At 41.9% G+C, this 12,091-nt stretch overlaps 2 protein-coding genes across 7 annotated transcripts in view; one reads left to right on the top strand and one right to left on the bottom strand.

The window, feature by feature from the left end:
• CTNNA3 (catenin alpha 3) overlaps window positions 1–12,091 on the top strand; it is a 418,277-nt gene that overhangs the window by 112,273 nt on the left and 293,913 nt on the right. The window lies entirely within an intron of this gene.
• The window catches only part of LRRTM3 (leucine rich repeat transmembrane neuronal 3), a gene marked incomplete at its 3' end in the record, with an annotated part of 78,359 nt that continues 70,537 nt past the window's right edge, over window positions 4,270–12,091 (bottom strand). The window contains exon 2 of the mRNA XM_084210856.1: window positions 4,270–4,479. Coding sequence (XP_084066982.1) covers window positions 4,270–4,479 — 210 coding nt within the window. The remainder of the gene's footprint in view (window positions 4,480–12,091) is intronic.

Below are 12,091 nucleotides of genomic sequence, written 5' to 3'. Positions count from 1 at the left end.
CAGGCGGGTTATTGAGGCTGGCTGTGCCTCTGATGTCACCAGGTAAAGCCTTTATTAAAGTCAGCCTTTACTGGTTGGATCTGCCTTTAGGAAGCCCAGGTCCTGAGAGCTGTACAAAACTGTGGAGCAGAAAGACCTTTCCCCCAAGAGGGGAGGGTCAGGCTGCAGGACATGAGTTAAGCTGTTCACTGTTTCACCTGTTCAGCAGACCATTTTTGCTACTCCAGCTGGGAACTGAATCCAGCTGCTTGTGTGTGACCCTGTAAATGATCATATCATTAATTAACATTTCCCATCTTTGAAGACTTTCGTTGCTAGTGTAGCAGTATCAAGAATTATTACAGTTCAGTGACACTGGAATCCTGGTTTATTTCTTATAGTCAGAATCCTGGCTTATTTCTTAGGTCACAGTGTTGCCTTTGCACTTCTATTTTGGTTTTTTTAGCCTTCGTGTTACGGTTTTTGCACAATTTCTGTTCTCATGTCCAGTCTGAGGATTGGAAATAGTAAGAGATAAAACATGCCTTGAGAGAGAAAGAGAGAAATGGAGGAAGTGAGTTGAGCAAGCCTAGTACACAGCTTCTGAGGCTGGCATTTTCCACTGGTTGTGTGCTGCCAAAAGAAGTCTGATACTTATGATGTATGTCTGAAAAGTGTGTATGTTTTGAGGGTTTTTATGTTAGTGGTAGCTCTCAGATCCCTTGGGAATAGTTTGTACTGCAAATTTTCATAACTTTTTAATTGAAGCAGTCATTTGCTTTCTTGTATAGATGGTGTTTGTTTTTTTTTTTTGTTTTTTTTTTTTTAACTGTCTTGAGATACATGCAGGAATTTGTCAAATTAGTCATTAATCTTTCTATACACCCCCTTCCCTAGGGAGGACCTCCAGTCAGCTGCTTGGGCTTGCTTTGCTGATGGGTGTTTCAGCCCTGTGCATTGCTGTACCAGCATGATCCACTGATGGATGGTGGTGGGAATTGTTGCTGGGAGCCAGGTTTATTTTTAAAATTGCCTCGGGTTTTTCATTGCAGGAGGTTATATTGTCTCTCAGTCTGTATTTTGCACCTTTAATGACTTCCCCCAGCCTTTTTTTGGTGAAGGGACCTGCCAGGGTCTGGTGGTGAATGAGACAGAGGTGGATGCCGTTGGGTACCTCTGTTCCTGGAGTGTGGCTCTTGCTGCAAAGGGAAACATACATGAGAGTGACCCCCTCTTGATAAATACTTGAACCCACAGACTCCTTGCTTCTTGCTAACTCAGCCAGCAGGCTGGGGCTTTATTAGGGACACTCTTCTGTTTTATCCATGGAACAAAAGCATTTCCTGTTCCTGTGCAGCCAGGATCAGAACCCAGCTGGCAGCAGTCTGTTGGCAAGCAGGTCAGGATTCAGGAGTGGGTCTTTCTCTGGGCTAGCCTAACCTGGGCTTTTTCATCATGAGGATCTTTTAGACAAGGTACCTACCTGCCATCTAGCTTTCTTGAAGACATCTGTCTTACTGAGAATAACAAGTTTCAGGCTGATGGAGTCCATGTTAAAAAGGGTTTCCACTGAATGTGTACAGCAAGGCACGTGTTAGCCCTCTGGGATTGGGGTGGGCACACAGCCCCTGCTGCTCTGGGTCCATCTTGCAGAGCACTGGAGTGGCCTGCTGGGCTTACAGAGAGCCTGGGGAGTGACTGGGAGAGAATGAGGAATCTGCCAGGGGCTAATTCTGTGACTCTGCTTCTGCCATTTGTCCTGTGACATCTGCAGTCTTTGATTCATGATTGAGGAAAAAGGGAATTGTTGGTGTGTGTGTGAATATCTGCCCAGCTGTGCCTCTTTAAACATTCACCACAACTTCTTGTTTCTCTGCATAAGAGAATATTTTCTCATGTTCCCCAGTCCAAGCTCACTGGTGTCCAGTGCTGGGACTGGAACCTTTGAACACCTGGGCATTTGGAGGAGCTCCCTTAGTGCCAGGATCTTGGTCACACACTGTAAATGCTCCAGGTCCTAGCACAGAGCAGGAAGGACAGGGTAAGAACAGCTGGAACCACCTTTTGGGAGGGTGGTGTTTGCTCCTTCCAGAATGCCAGAACATGACACCTCTAAACCAGCTGTGGGGTGGTTCAGGTCACTTCTTCCTGCAGCCTGAACACCCCTGGCCTCCAGAGTGACTCCTGCATGTTTGTTAGCAGTGGGCAATTAGCAAAATGTGTTTTCAAACTTAGTGTAGGAAAATTCCAGCACTGTGGAAGGTAGCAGATTCAAAAACAGTGTAGCGAAGAAATACAGAACTGAAGAGTGCAGATGTAAGATGTGTCTTAAAAAGACAAATAATGTTTTGAAGAGGAAATTATTTATGCAAAATATGATACAAAATCGAAGTTCTAATAAATAAGCAGTACAATGTATTCTCTTTTGAGACTTTGTTTCCACTTAACAGGTACTGAATGCAGATTGATTTGTTACCAATTTTTGAAGCTAATTTTCATTCTGTTCACCTTGTTTTGTACAAACAATTGCCCTGTAATTTTAAAATTCAGTCTTCTGCTTTGAAGCTACATGAAAATATGGTAGGGTAAAGATCCAGAAAAATAGATTTGTGGTTATATAATTTCTCTTTATTATAAAAAAGTTGCTTCACCATATGAAACTTTTTTTCCTATATTTTGGAAGGCTTGTGTTCCCATTTTGTTTTTCACAGAGTCAGCATGATATAATGTCTTCCTAATTTCTGTAATCTTTTATGATTACAGGGTAGTGTGTAGTGGTATAAAAAGTTATTCTCATACAGTGTTGAGTAGTCTTGAAGATTTAAAACAAAAGAATGGGGTATAAGAATGCTTCAATCCAGATATTAAATGACAGACAAATAAGCAATGTAGTAATTATTAAAGACTTAATACTACATTATTTTTTTTTCTTTAAAGGTTTTGGGCTTTTTTCTTTGTTTGCTTTATCATAATGTTAAAGGGCTGTAAACTTTTAGCATTTTTTCCAAATTACTAGATTTTTCCGGAAGTGGATGTTTCTTTTGAGTGACATTTTACATTCTAGGAGTAGTATAAGGATTTGTTTCTGTTGCCACTTCTGTCAGCAGCTGCCTGTGACAGCAGCAGGTTTTGGACCCCTTTGTCTTTAAGCAGAAATACAAATGCCTGATTTGGCAGACTTTCACAGCAGATTTTGTAGCTGCCTGTTGAAGTCTCCTGTCCTGTACTGCCTTGCAGAGCAGTGAGACTTAATAAAATATCATCAGCCTTGACTAACAGTTGCATAACCAAGCTTTGTTGTTAAAAATCAGGCTGTATTTCAAGGCAACAGGTAAGTTTGAGAAGAATTAATTTTTTTTTTAATTTTCATTTCTAGGAAAACTTGGCTGTATATTTCAAGAATTTCTTAGAGGTTTGTATAGTTTAACCCTCCCTCTGGAACCAGTAGATAAAATTCTACACATTAAACACAGTAAAAATGGTGCATATTCTGCAAAGGACAGAATTTTAGATTAAAGTCGTCTGGGCACAAAAGCAGTAACAAAATGATCCCTACAAAACAGAGTAACTTAATAACACAAGAAATAACTTTTGTTAATTTGAAGCTTTAGAAACTGAAGCTTGTAAAGTAAGATGTAATTAAATTATGGCACTGTACATACCAGTTGTTCTTGGTAATTGAAACTTTACAATATGAAAAATACATTACATCTGTACAGTTTATACAGGTAGGTAGGATGAGTTTTGAAAAAGATTCACTTTCAAGGGTCATACTCTGAAGTCAAAAAAATACTGCACAACTGAACTAATTACAAATTGTAGACTGGAAACAATTAATCTTTGTGATTGACTTTTCATTTGCACAGGGATCCCACACTCCACAGAACTGCCTGCTCACTGTGTCCATAGCTTCACCCAGGGTTTGGCTGCAGCCCCTGCTCAGGAGCCCCTAGGGCAGCTGCTGTCCCTGCTCAGGAGCTTCTAGGGCAGCTGGTGCTCCCTGCTCAGGAGCCCCTAGGGCAGCTGATGCTCCCTGCTCCAGGAGCCCCAAGGGCAGCTGCTGTCCCTGCTCCAGGAGCCCCAAGGGCAGCTGGTGCTCCCTGCTCAGGAGCCCCAAGGGCAGCTGCTGTCCCTGCTCAGGAGCCCCTAGGGCAGCTGCTGTCCCTGCTCAGGAGCCCCAAGGGCAGCTGGTGCTCCCTGCTCAGGAGCCCCAAGGGCAGCTGCTGTCCCTGCTCCCTGCTCAGGAGCCCCTAGGGCAGCTGCTGTCCTTGCTCCCTGCTCCAGGAGCCCCTAGGGCAGCTGCTGCCCGTGCTCCTTGCTCCGTGCCGCCGTGGTGATGGTGCTCAGGTCCAGCTCAGCCTCCAGGCCCGTGTCCATGGCCTCCTCCTGCCTGCTGGCCTCGTAGGGCTTGTGGGCCAGCAGCTCGTGGTGCACCCCGCAGTAGCTCAGCGTGGGCTGCTCGTAGGCCAGGAATGTTGACACGTTCATGGACAGTGGGATCTGGGGCAAAAACAGAGGGGAAAAGCAGCAGTTACCAAATGACATTAGCAAATGGTGCTTGCCTGAAGTGTGTGTTGGAAAACCAGGCTGTCTGCTCTGTGTCCCTCTGCCTCTCCTCTCCACCCTAACCCTGCTCTTCTCCAGGATGTTTTAACCCTGACTGCCACCGCCTTGGGGCTCGAGGCCCAGGGCTACGTGTATGCTTGGATGTGTTTGAGAAGATGAAGATGTGATTCAAGTGACATTATCTTTAGAATGTAATTAACCTCAGCTATAATCACTGTGTCAGGAAATATTGCACGTTAAATGTAAATGCTTTTTCCAGTGAGTGGCTTGAATTTGTCAGTGAGTGTGATATGTTTGGTCTTCTTGGAAATACAGGTGAGGGGGTTCCTGCTCTTGTAGTGCCTGGGGAAGGAGACCTCAGCCCTCCTGGCATTGTAACTAAACAGGGAACATCCCTATTTGTCTCTCCTCCTTTGCAGCTTTCCTTCCTGTTTTCATTCCTTCTGGGTTGTGTCTCAGTAACATTTCTAATTAGGAAGAACTTCCTGTTTGTTGAAATTAATAAATCATCTAATATACCATCACAGCCATTGTAATAGTTCTCATCTCTGACAGCAATTCTGGAGTAAAACCCACAGCAGTGTTTAATGTGTGAGCTTCATATTGTCTGGAGTTCAGGTTCAGATGAGCATCAGGAACCCGTTTATCTTAGATTTACAGTTCAGAAGCCTTCACATTGCAGTTTCTATTCAAGGAGGCATCTGTTCTGCAGGCTGAATTTCATTGCATAGTATTACATTTCTGTGCAGTGAGGGGGAAGTTCTGGCAACCCTCTATCTTTTCAGTCAGGAAGTGTAAAACTCTAGACTTGCTTTACACAGAAAATACAGCTAAAAGTTTGTACTTACAAAACTGTATGGCAAACCAGAATATTTTTATAAATAATTGTGTTCAGTCCTGAAAAGACTGTAGTCCAGTTTGGAATGTTAATTTTTTTTTCTTCGTTTTTCTTTTGATCATCACTGGCAGTTGAAAGGTTACCACAGACTAAAAGGAAATCTCCTTTTTTTTCTTTTAAAAAAAGGAGGCAGATAATTTGGGTCTGCTATCTCTGTAGCAATTACCGGGATCTGTGGCTTTTTTTCTCTAGGCTGCAGAAGTGTATGTACTTCTCAACAGATGTGGACTGGCTGGGGAGGAATGCTCATAGCTCCAGATGAATATCCCAGCAGTTGGCAAAGGTGGGAAAGGTTCTTGCAAAGGCCTTACAGCATTTATTAAGCTTCTACTGTTGTGCCTGTGTTCCTGTCTGATTGCTTCACCTTGGCTGCACTTTCATAAGTCACAAAATTGCATTTTTTTCTGAATGTATTGTATTTAGAATTAGTGGCAATATTTTCATCCTAAGGATTTTGGTGTATTGTATAATTTCATGGACAAACCTCAAACCTCTTGGGGCAATTTCAAGACTCAGCCATAGACTCTTGAGAATGAAAACTTGGAAAACAAAGGCATAAAGGGACAGCCACAGTTCTGGGTGGCTTGAGAATGTTGTGATGGGAAATTACAATAGGGCAATGGAATGTTTTCCATGAAGATGACAGAGCTGAAAAACAGATGATCATGAAGAGGAGGGATGAACATAAACCACACTGAAACAGGAGAATAAAATGAGCTGAAGGGTGGAAGCAATAGAAGTGATAAAGCTGTGTCATTCTGAAAATGTACAGAATGACAGTGCCATGAGAGTGTCATATACAGAATAGGCATGGGAATGTGGTATATCAGCATATGCTCAATATGTGAGAATTTCATCTGTTTCACATTCAACTTTGCTGTTGCCTTCAATTAAAAAAAGGAGCAAGCCCTTATAATGCATACCAGGGAACGATACAGCTTTTATGGACACAAATCAAAATGAAATGCTTTATTTGTGGCCATGGGAACATTCTTGTTATTTCAAATGAACTTCAAACAAACCTGATACTTCACCATCCATCAGTTTGTCTCTGGGACCTTTTTTCCTTAAGGAGTCTTAGGACAGGGCTAATGTTTTGTACCTACATTTGTGTCTCCTGCCTCTCTACCCCTGCTTTTAAGTTTTCCCTGTAATTTAGGCAAGTTTGCATATAACAAGTCCCTTAATTTCTCTCTAGAATGCCCTAGAGCTGTCTGATAGCCAGTTATGGAAAGAAAATACCTATCTGATTATCATCTTGTCCCTTTTCTTTCATTGTCTGCTTTTTCAAGCACTTACTTACTTAAAACTGCTGTGCTGTGAAATAAGGGAGATACTGAAACTTTTGTTAAAAGAACAGATAAATCTGTTACAGCCAATTTGTGATGGTCGTGGATTTAGAGTTCAGACCCTTCTGGCTCCCCTACCAAGAATTAATTCAGCTGTGGGGGTACAGTTACCAGAAGTTACTTTTTGTGGTAATTTGCCTACTTGAGAGGAGGCCACACTGTAAGGCAGTGAGTGCTTTGGGCTGAATTGTTGTCTCTTGAAAGTGCTGATAAAAGATGGCTGCAGGAATCTCTAGTCACTCCTAAAGGCCTCTGTTTTCCTTCAGACTTCTCAATTCTTAGGTGGTTCTTTCATGTTTACATATTTCAGCCTTTCCAAGTCCCAGTGCTGAAGGCCTGGGAAAGGGCAGTGGATTGTTGGATCAGCTGCTGAGAGCTTTGGCACGAGATGTCCCAAGGACAGGCATCAACTCCACCAATTTTCCTGCCAGGGCCACAGAGGAGTTCAGTGCAAAGGGAAAGATTATTTCAGGCTTTTCCTTGCTTCTCTCAAACTCATTTTCTGCTCAGTTCAGGCTGTAATTAAAAACCTATCAAAAGTATAAGCAGCAAGAATAGCTTTCACTGACCAGCAAAATTGTTCTTCACACAAATGTTAATGGCCTCTTGGTGAGGGAGAATTGTGTTTTCTCTTCAAAGGGCACACCTGGCCAGATGTATGATTTTTCAGTACTGAGGAACTCTTGCTTTTTTTCTGCTACATAGTTGTGGGATGTTTCATGTGTCCTGCTTGGCTTTGGCAATTTTTCTATTCTGACATGTTCATCTGTGGTTAACTTGGGGTCCCACACAGTGAGGAACAATGCAGCTGAATCCAAACAGGTGCTTTGTGCCCAGCCTTCGCTGCTGGGTCAGACTCAGTGGCACATTCCTGGCACAGGGAGACCAGAGTGAGGAAGCAAAGGGCAGATGAGGAACCTGAAATCCTTACAAAGCTTTTAAACCATCTCTTGAGTCACTCTCAAGGGGAGGACCCATTGTCTCCATGGCAGTACAAACAAAATAATCTCTTACTGGAGTAGCTGCTGTGTCTGGACTTCAGTTCTTTCAGTGACTGAATGCCCCAGACTTATATTGATACTAAAAAAATCTTTACTAAGTGCATGATTAGAATTATAGTCCATTTGTAACAGTAATCTTTCCTGTTCTGTGTTCAGCATGACTTTTCAGTAATTTATGATGCAGCACATTGCCTGGGAAAGGGAAGGTGGTGTTAAAAAGTAAAAATCACCTTGACAAGCAAAGACCAGAACTTCTGAAGCTTTGGCCACTTGAACAGTAAAGTGGTATATTCTGAGGATTGGAAGAGAGTATAGAGAGCATTCAACCAAGCACAGATAGGTTCCATGGGAAAACAGGGCTATTTTTTTTTTTTGTTATGTCTGTGTAGACTTGATATCTTAAAGTAGAAGGAATTGAAAAAAAATTCTCAGCAATTTGCACATACTAATTTTGAGAGTCACCTTTACCAGTTTTTGAAATGCCAGAGTGAACAGCTGCTAACAGCTGCCGAGCCCTTTCTTCTTCATTTTAAGAAGATGGTAATGAAGAGGAGAAATCAGAAGGAAAAGGTTTTGTATTCCACTGATTCAGTTCACTAGAGTTTAGGCTAACACATAATGAGCCATGGTTTCCTAGTTGCTGGGCATTTTGTCTTTCATGTTGTTAATTTTCCTAAAATTTGTACAGGGTGATATTTACTTAAGATCTTTCCTTCCTGCAAAGAATGTGACATTTGTAAGATGAGAACTTGTGTCTTGATTAGCTCTAATTGCCTGCTTGACTCTGAAAAGAGTATGTATTACATTTTTTCAGTTAGACACTTATGCTTGCTAATAATGTTAGAAAAATGAACAAGTTATAAATACTCTTCTGCCTAAGTAAATATCGCCTTGCTTCTTTTTTTAAAAAAATTTGTCTGTGTGGATTCCTTTGGTTGTGTAGGTTTTTATTTGTTGGTTGGTTTTGTTTTGTTTTGTTTTTAATTTGAACAACCTGCAGCTTTGGATTTTTGTTTCTTTTTAATAGCAGTCCTTCAAGTTCTAATGTAGTAAAGTGAATTAAGGAAGTAGGTGTGAGAGTGTGTGACTAAATAAAGATTAATCCATTCAGTTGCTTAAAATATGGTTCATAATATTTAATAGAAGTGTACATTATCCTATAGTAGCTCTAAAATGTTATTACAATTAGATCCATATCTAACTGAGCACTAACCTTTTTAGGCTTCTCATTTGTTTTTAATTTGTATGCAAAATTGGATGTTTATCAGATAGGCTCTGCAGGCATAATTACCGAGGTATCATTTAAAAACAACAGCGCTGAACTTTGTGGGACTAAAAGTGAATCAGCACAGATAAAGCTTTTACTTTAGATGCTGGATAAATAATGGACTCAAATGGAAGTATTGCCTAGCAAGCTTTTGCTGCAGGTAGAAGAAGGCAGCTGTCTTTTGGCTTTGTAAGGTTTGTTGCAGCTTGGAGAACCTGAGCATCATGCTGTGTCTTAGTTATAATTCTCTGTTTAGCAGTCAATAGATTCTCGTGAAATATGAGGGAATTGTATGAATGAAAGCACATTAAAAAAGACACCTTTGAAAAGTGAATTTGTAGAGATGTCTCAGAGAATGTGTGTTTAAGGCACATATGTGGGTCATGTGTGTGTATTGTACATGCACACACGTGGACAGGCCCGGGGAGAGGTCCTTGCACCCCCTTCCTGTCCACTCTGAAAGTTCTAGAATGCTAAGAAGAAAACCAATGAAATTCATTGGATTTACATTATAGATATGTTTCATGGTTAGGGGAGGTCTGTCTCCCTTAAATCAAAATCTCTGTGTCATGAAGTAGAACAAACAGTGATTTAAAGCTCCTCAAAAGTTGTCCAAGCCAGGCTTAGTTGGACATCAGGGTGCCTTGTTCAGTTAAAGAGCCTGGGGCCTGCTTGTGCAGCAAGTCTTCCCAAACCCAGGGGCACACTTGGTGTTGTGGAGAGCAAGATCTGTACTTGGTAATCAGGGGTGTTTCTCATAATGAGCAAAACCCACTGTGGACTGCCAGCTGCAATATCCGCTCATTTACAACACCAACTGCAGTTATCGTCACAGATTTTTATTAATTGTTCCTCTTTTGGTTGATAGTTGAACTTTTTGGGCCGTCAGTGGGCTCTAAGTAGAATTTTTTGTGATCCTCAGAGGATGGGTTTGCATACCTTGGGTAGGCTTCTGTAGAGTGCAGTTAATATGATCTTATTTTCTTCTCTAATTATTTTAATGTAACAGGCAATTTTCATATCCCCTAAGTACTATAACGGGCAATCTCATTACTTTTCATCAGCCTTGTTTACAGAGAAATAAAGCAGCAGCAGAATAAACAGCACTGAATGAACCAGAAGCTGAAGTATTAGCTACTCTGAGTGTTCAGAGCCACAACTCAGACTCCACAGGTCATGAGTTTACCTTAAGAAGAGGAAAGTATTTTTATTGATACAATCTTTAGCTGGTTCTTTGCTTTTTGGTCTATGAACAGTTGGGAAATTTGATGTCGTTTGTGCATTTTACTATGAAGGCTAAGTTCTAAATTTAGTGAAAGCTGAAGTTATTAAAACCCCCAGTAAGAGGGGGTTTAGGAAATACCAAGGAACTTGATGAACTGATGATGTCAACATCGTCCTTTTTATGATTTGCCCTTTCTTACCTTCCAAATCTTAACCTTTCTTACTTGCTTTGTTTTATAGTTTTCCTTCTATTTCTGTCTTAGGGAGGAAGAATCCTTCTCATTATTGACCATATTAATAATTTGTGTAAGCTCTTAATCTTCCAGTTCTATTGATGTTGGCTGCCATTAGTCTATTATCTCATTCACCTTTGCTTTCTTTGCAGTCTGCACTGTCTCTTTGGCTGCTTTTCACTGAGATGCCCTGATGCTCTCTTCCCTTAAGTGCTATATCCCAAAAGAGGCTTTGAGGTACAGGAGAGTCTGGTGGTGCTGAGACAGGCAGTGAAACCACACTCTGTGGTGCTGAGTTTTGAGTATTAGTTGTCAGCCCTTAATACTGAAGCAGTTTTGCTGCTGCATTGACTGAGATTGTGGTTCTGGGCTGTCCAGAGCTGATCCTGCCAAGTGCTGCATGAGCTGTGGCTTGCCTGAAGGAGTGAGCTGATCACACCTTCATGTGTTTGGACAAAGTGGGCTTCTCTGGGATGTCATAAGCCAGGGCCACAAGATTTACAGTTCTGAAGGGAAGAGGGACTTGTGTCTGAGAGCCAGGAGGAGGAGGCCTTATTTACTCTGCTAGCTTGATTTTCCCGAAATTTAGTGTGTAGAAACTGAGCTGAGGACAAACTATGTATTTCATTTGTATTCTGCATTACAGGCATCTGGAGATTAAAATGGGCTACCAATTAAAAAAAAAACCCACAAAACCTAACTAAAAGCTGATGTTTTCGATGTTTTTCTCCTGCCATTTCTGGAGGACAGATTTTCCTGTCACATCTGCAGCTGACAGAATCCTGCCCACAGTGTTCTGGTAGCTGAAGCCACGACACTGGCTCAGCAGAGGTGTGCTGCCAAAGCCCTTGCTGCAGATGCAGCCATGCTTGATTTTATTAGCTTGGCATGTGTCAGGCAGGATGTTCTTCAGCTGCTGCAGGAGGGTGCAGTCACATTGCCCTGCTGCTGTTGCAGCACTCCCAGCTGAGTGCCAGGGAATCTGAGGCATTCAGTGGTCAGTGACACAGCATCAGGGATAGTCCCATGTAATCTCAAGTCCCAGGGCCATAGCAAGTGTGTCAGAACACACATAGGAAGGGTTTAAAACTACAAACAATACCTCCCCCCATCCCTCAGTTCCCCTGCTCTGGTAGCCCTGTGTCCTGCTGCATTTCCTGGTGCTGTGCTGAGCCCAAGCCCACCTCGAGCTGTCTGCTGTGTGCAGATCATTTAAAGGCAGAACATCCAAGTGCCTCTTTGGGCACAGGAAACTACTCCTGAACAATGAGGATGTTAATCATGGGGTTTTGATTTCAGTCCCAGGCGTGCTGCAATAGAAATTCCTCTTTACATTTTAAACAATTTGTTTCTATGGAGTGGTGTTGCTTTGTGCACAGTGTTCTCAAATTATTTAAAAATCTAATGCTCACAGCTTACATCAGTTTAAACTGTGAGTAATATTATTCCAGTGACTAATCCAGGCATACCTGTCAGAGATGGAAAGCCTGTACTGAATCTGCTTTAATCCATTTGCTGATTTTTATGGTCTCAAAGTCCCTTAAAGTACCTGACTCAAATCCAAATGTGCCCCA

The sequence above is a fragment of the Fringilla coelebs genome, assembly GCF_963513975.1.
Source record: "Fringilla coelebs genome assembly, chromosome: 8".
Lineage (NCBI taxonomy): Eukaryota > Metazoa > Chordata > Aves > Passeriformes > Fringillidae > Fringilla > Fringilla coelebs.
This window is presented reverse-complemented; position numbering and strand designations above follow the sequence as displayed.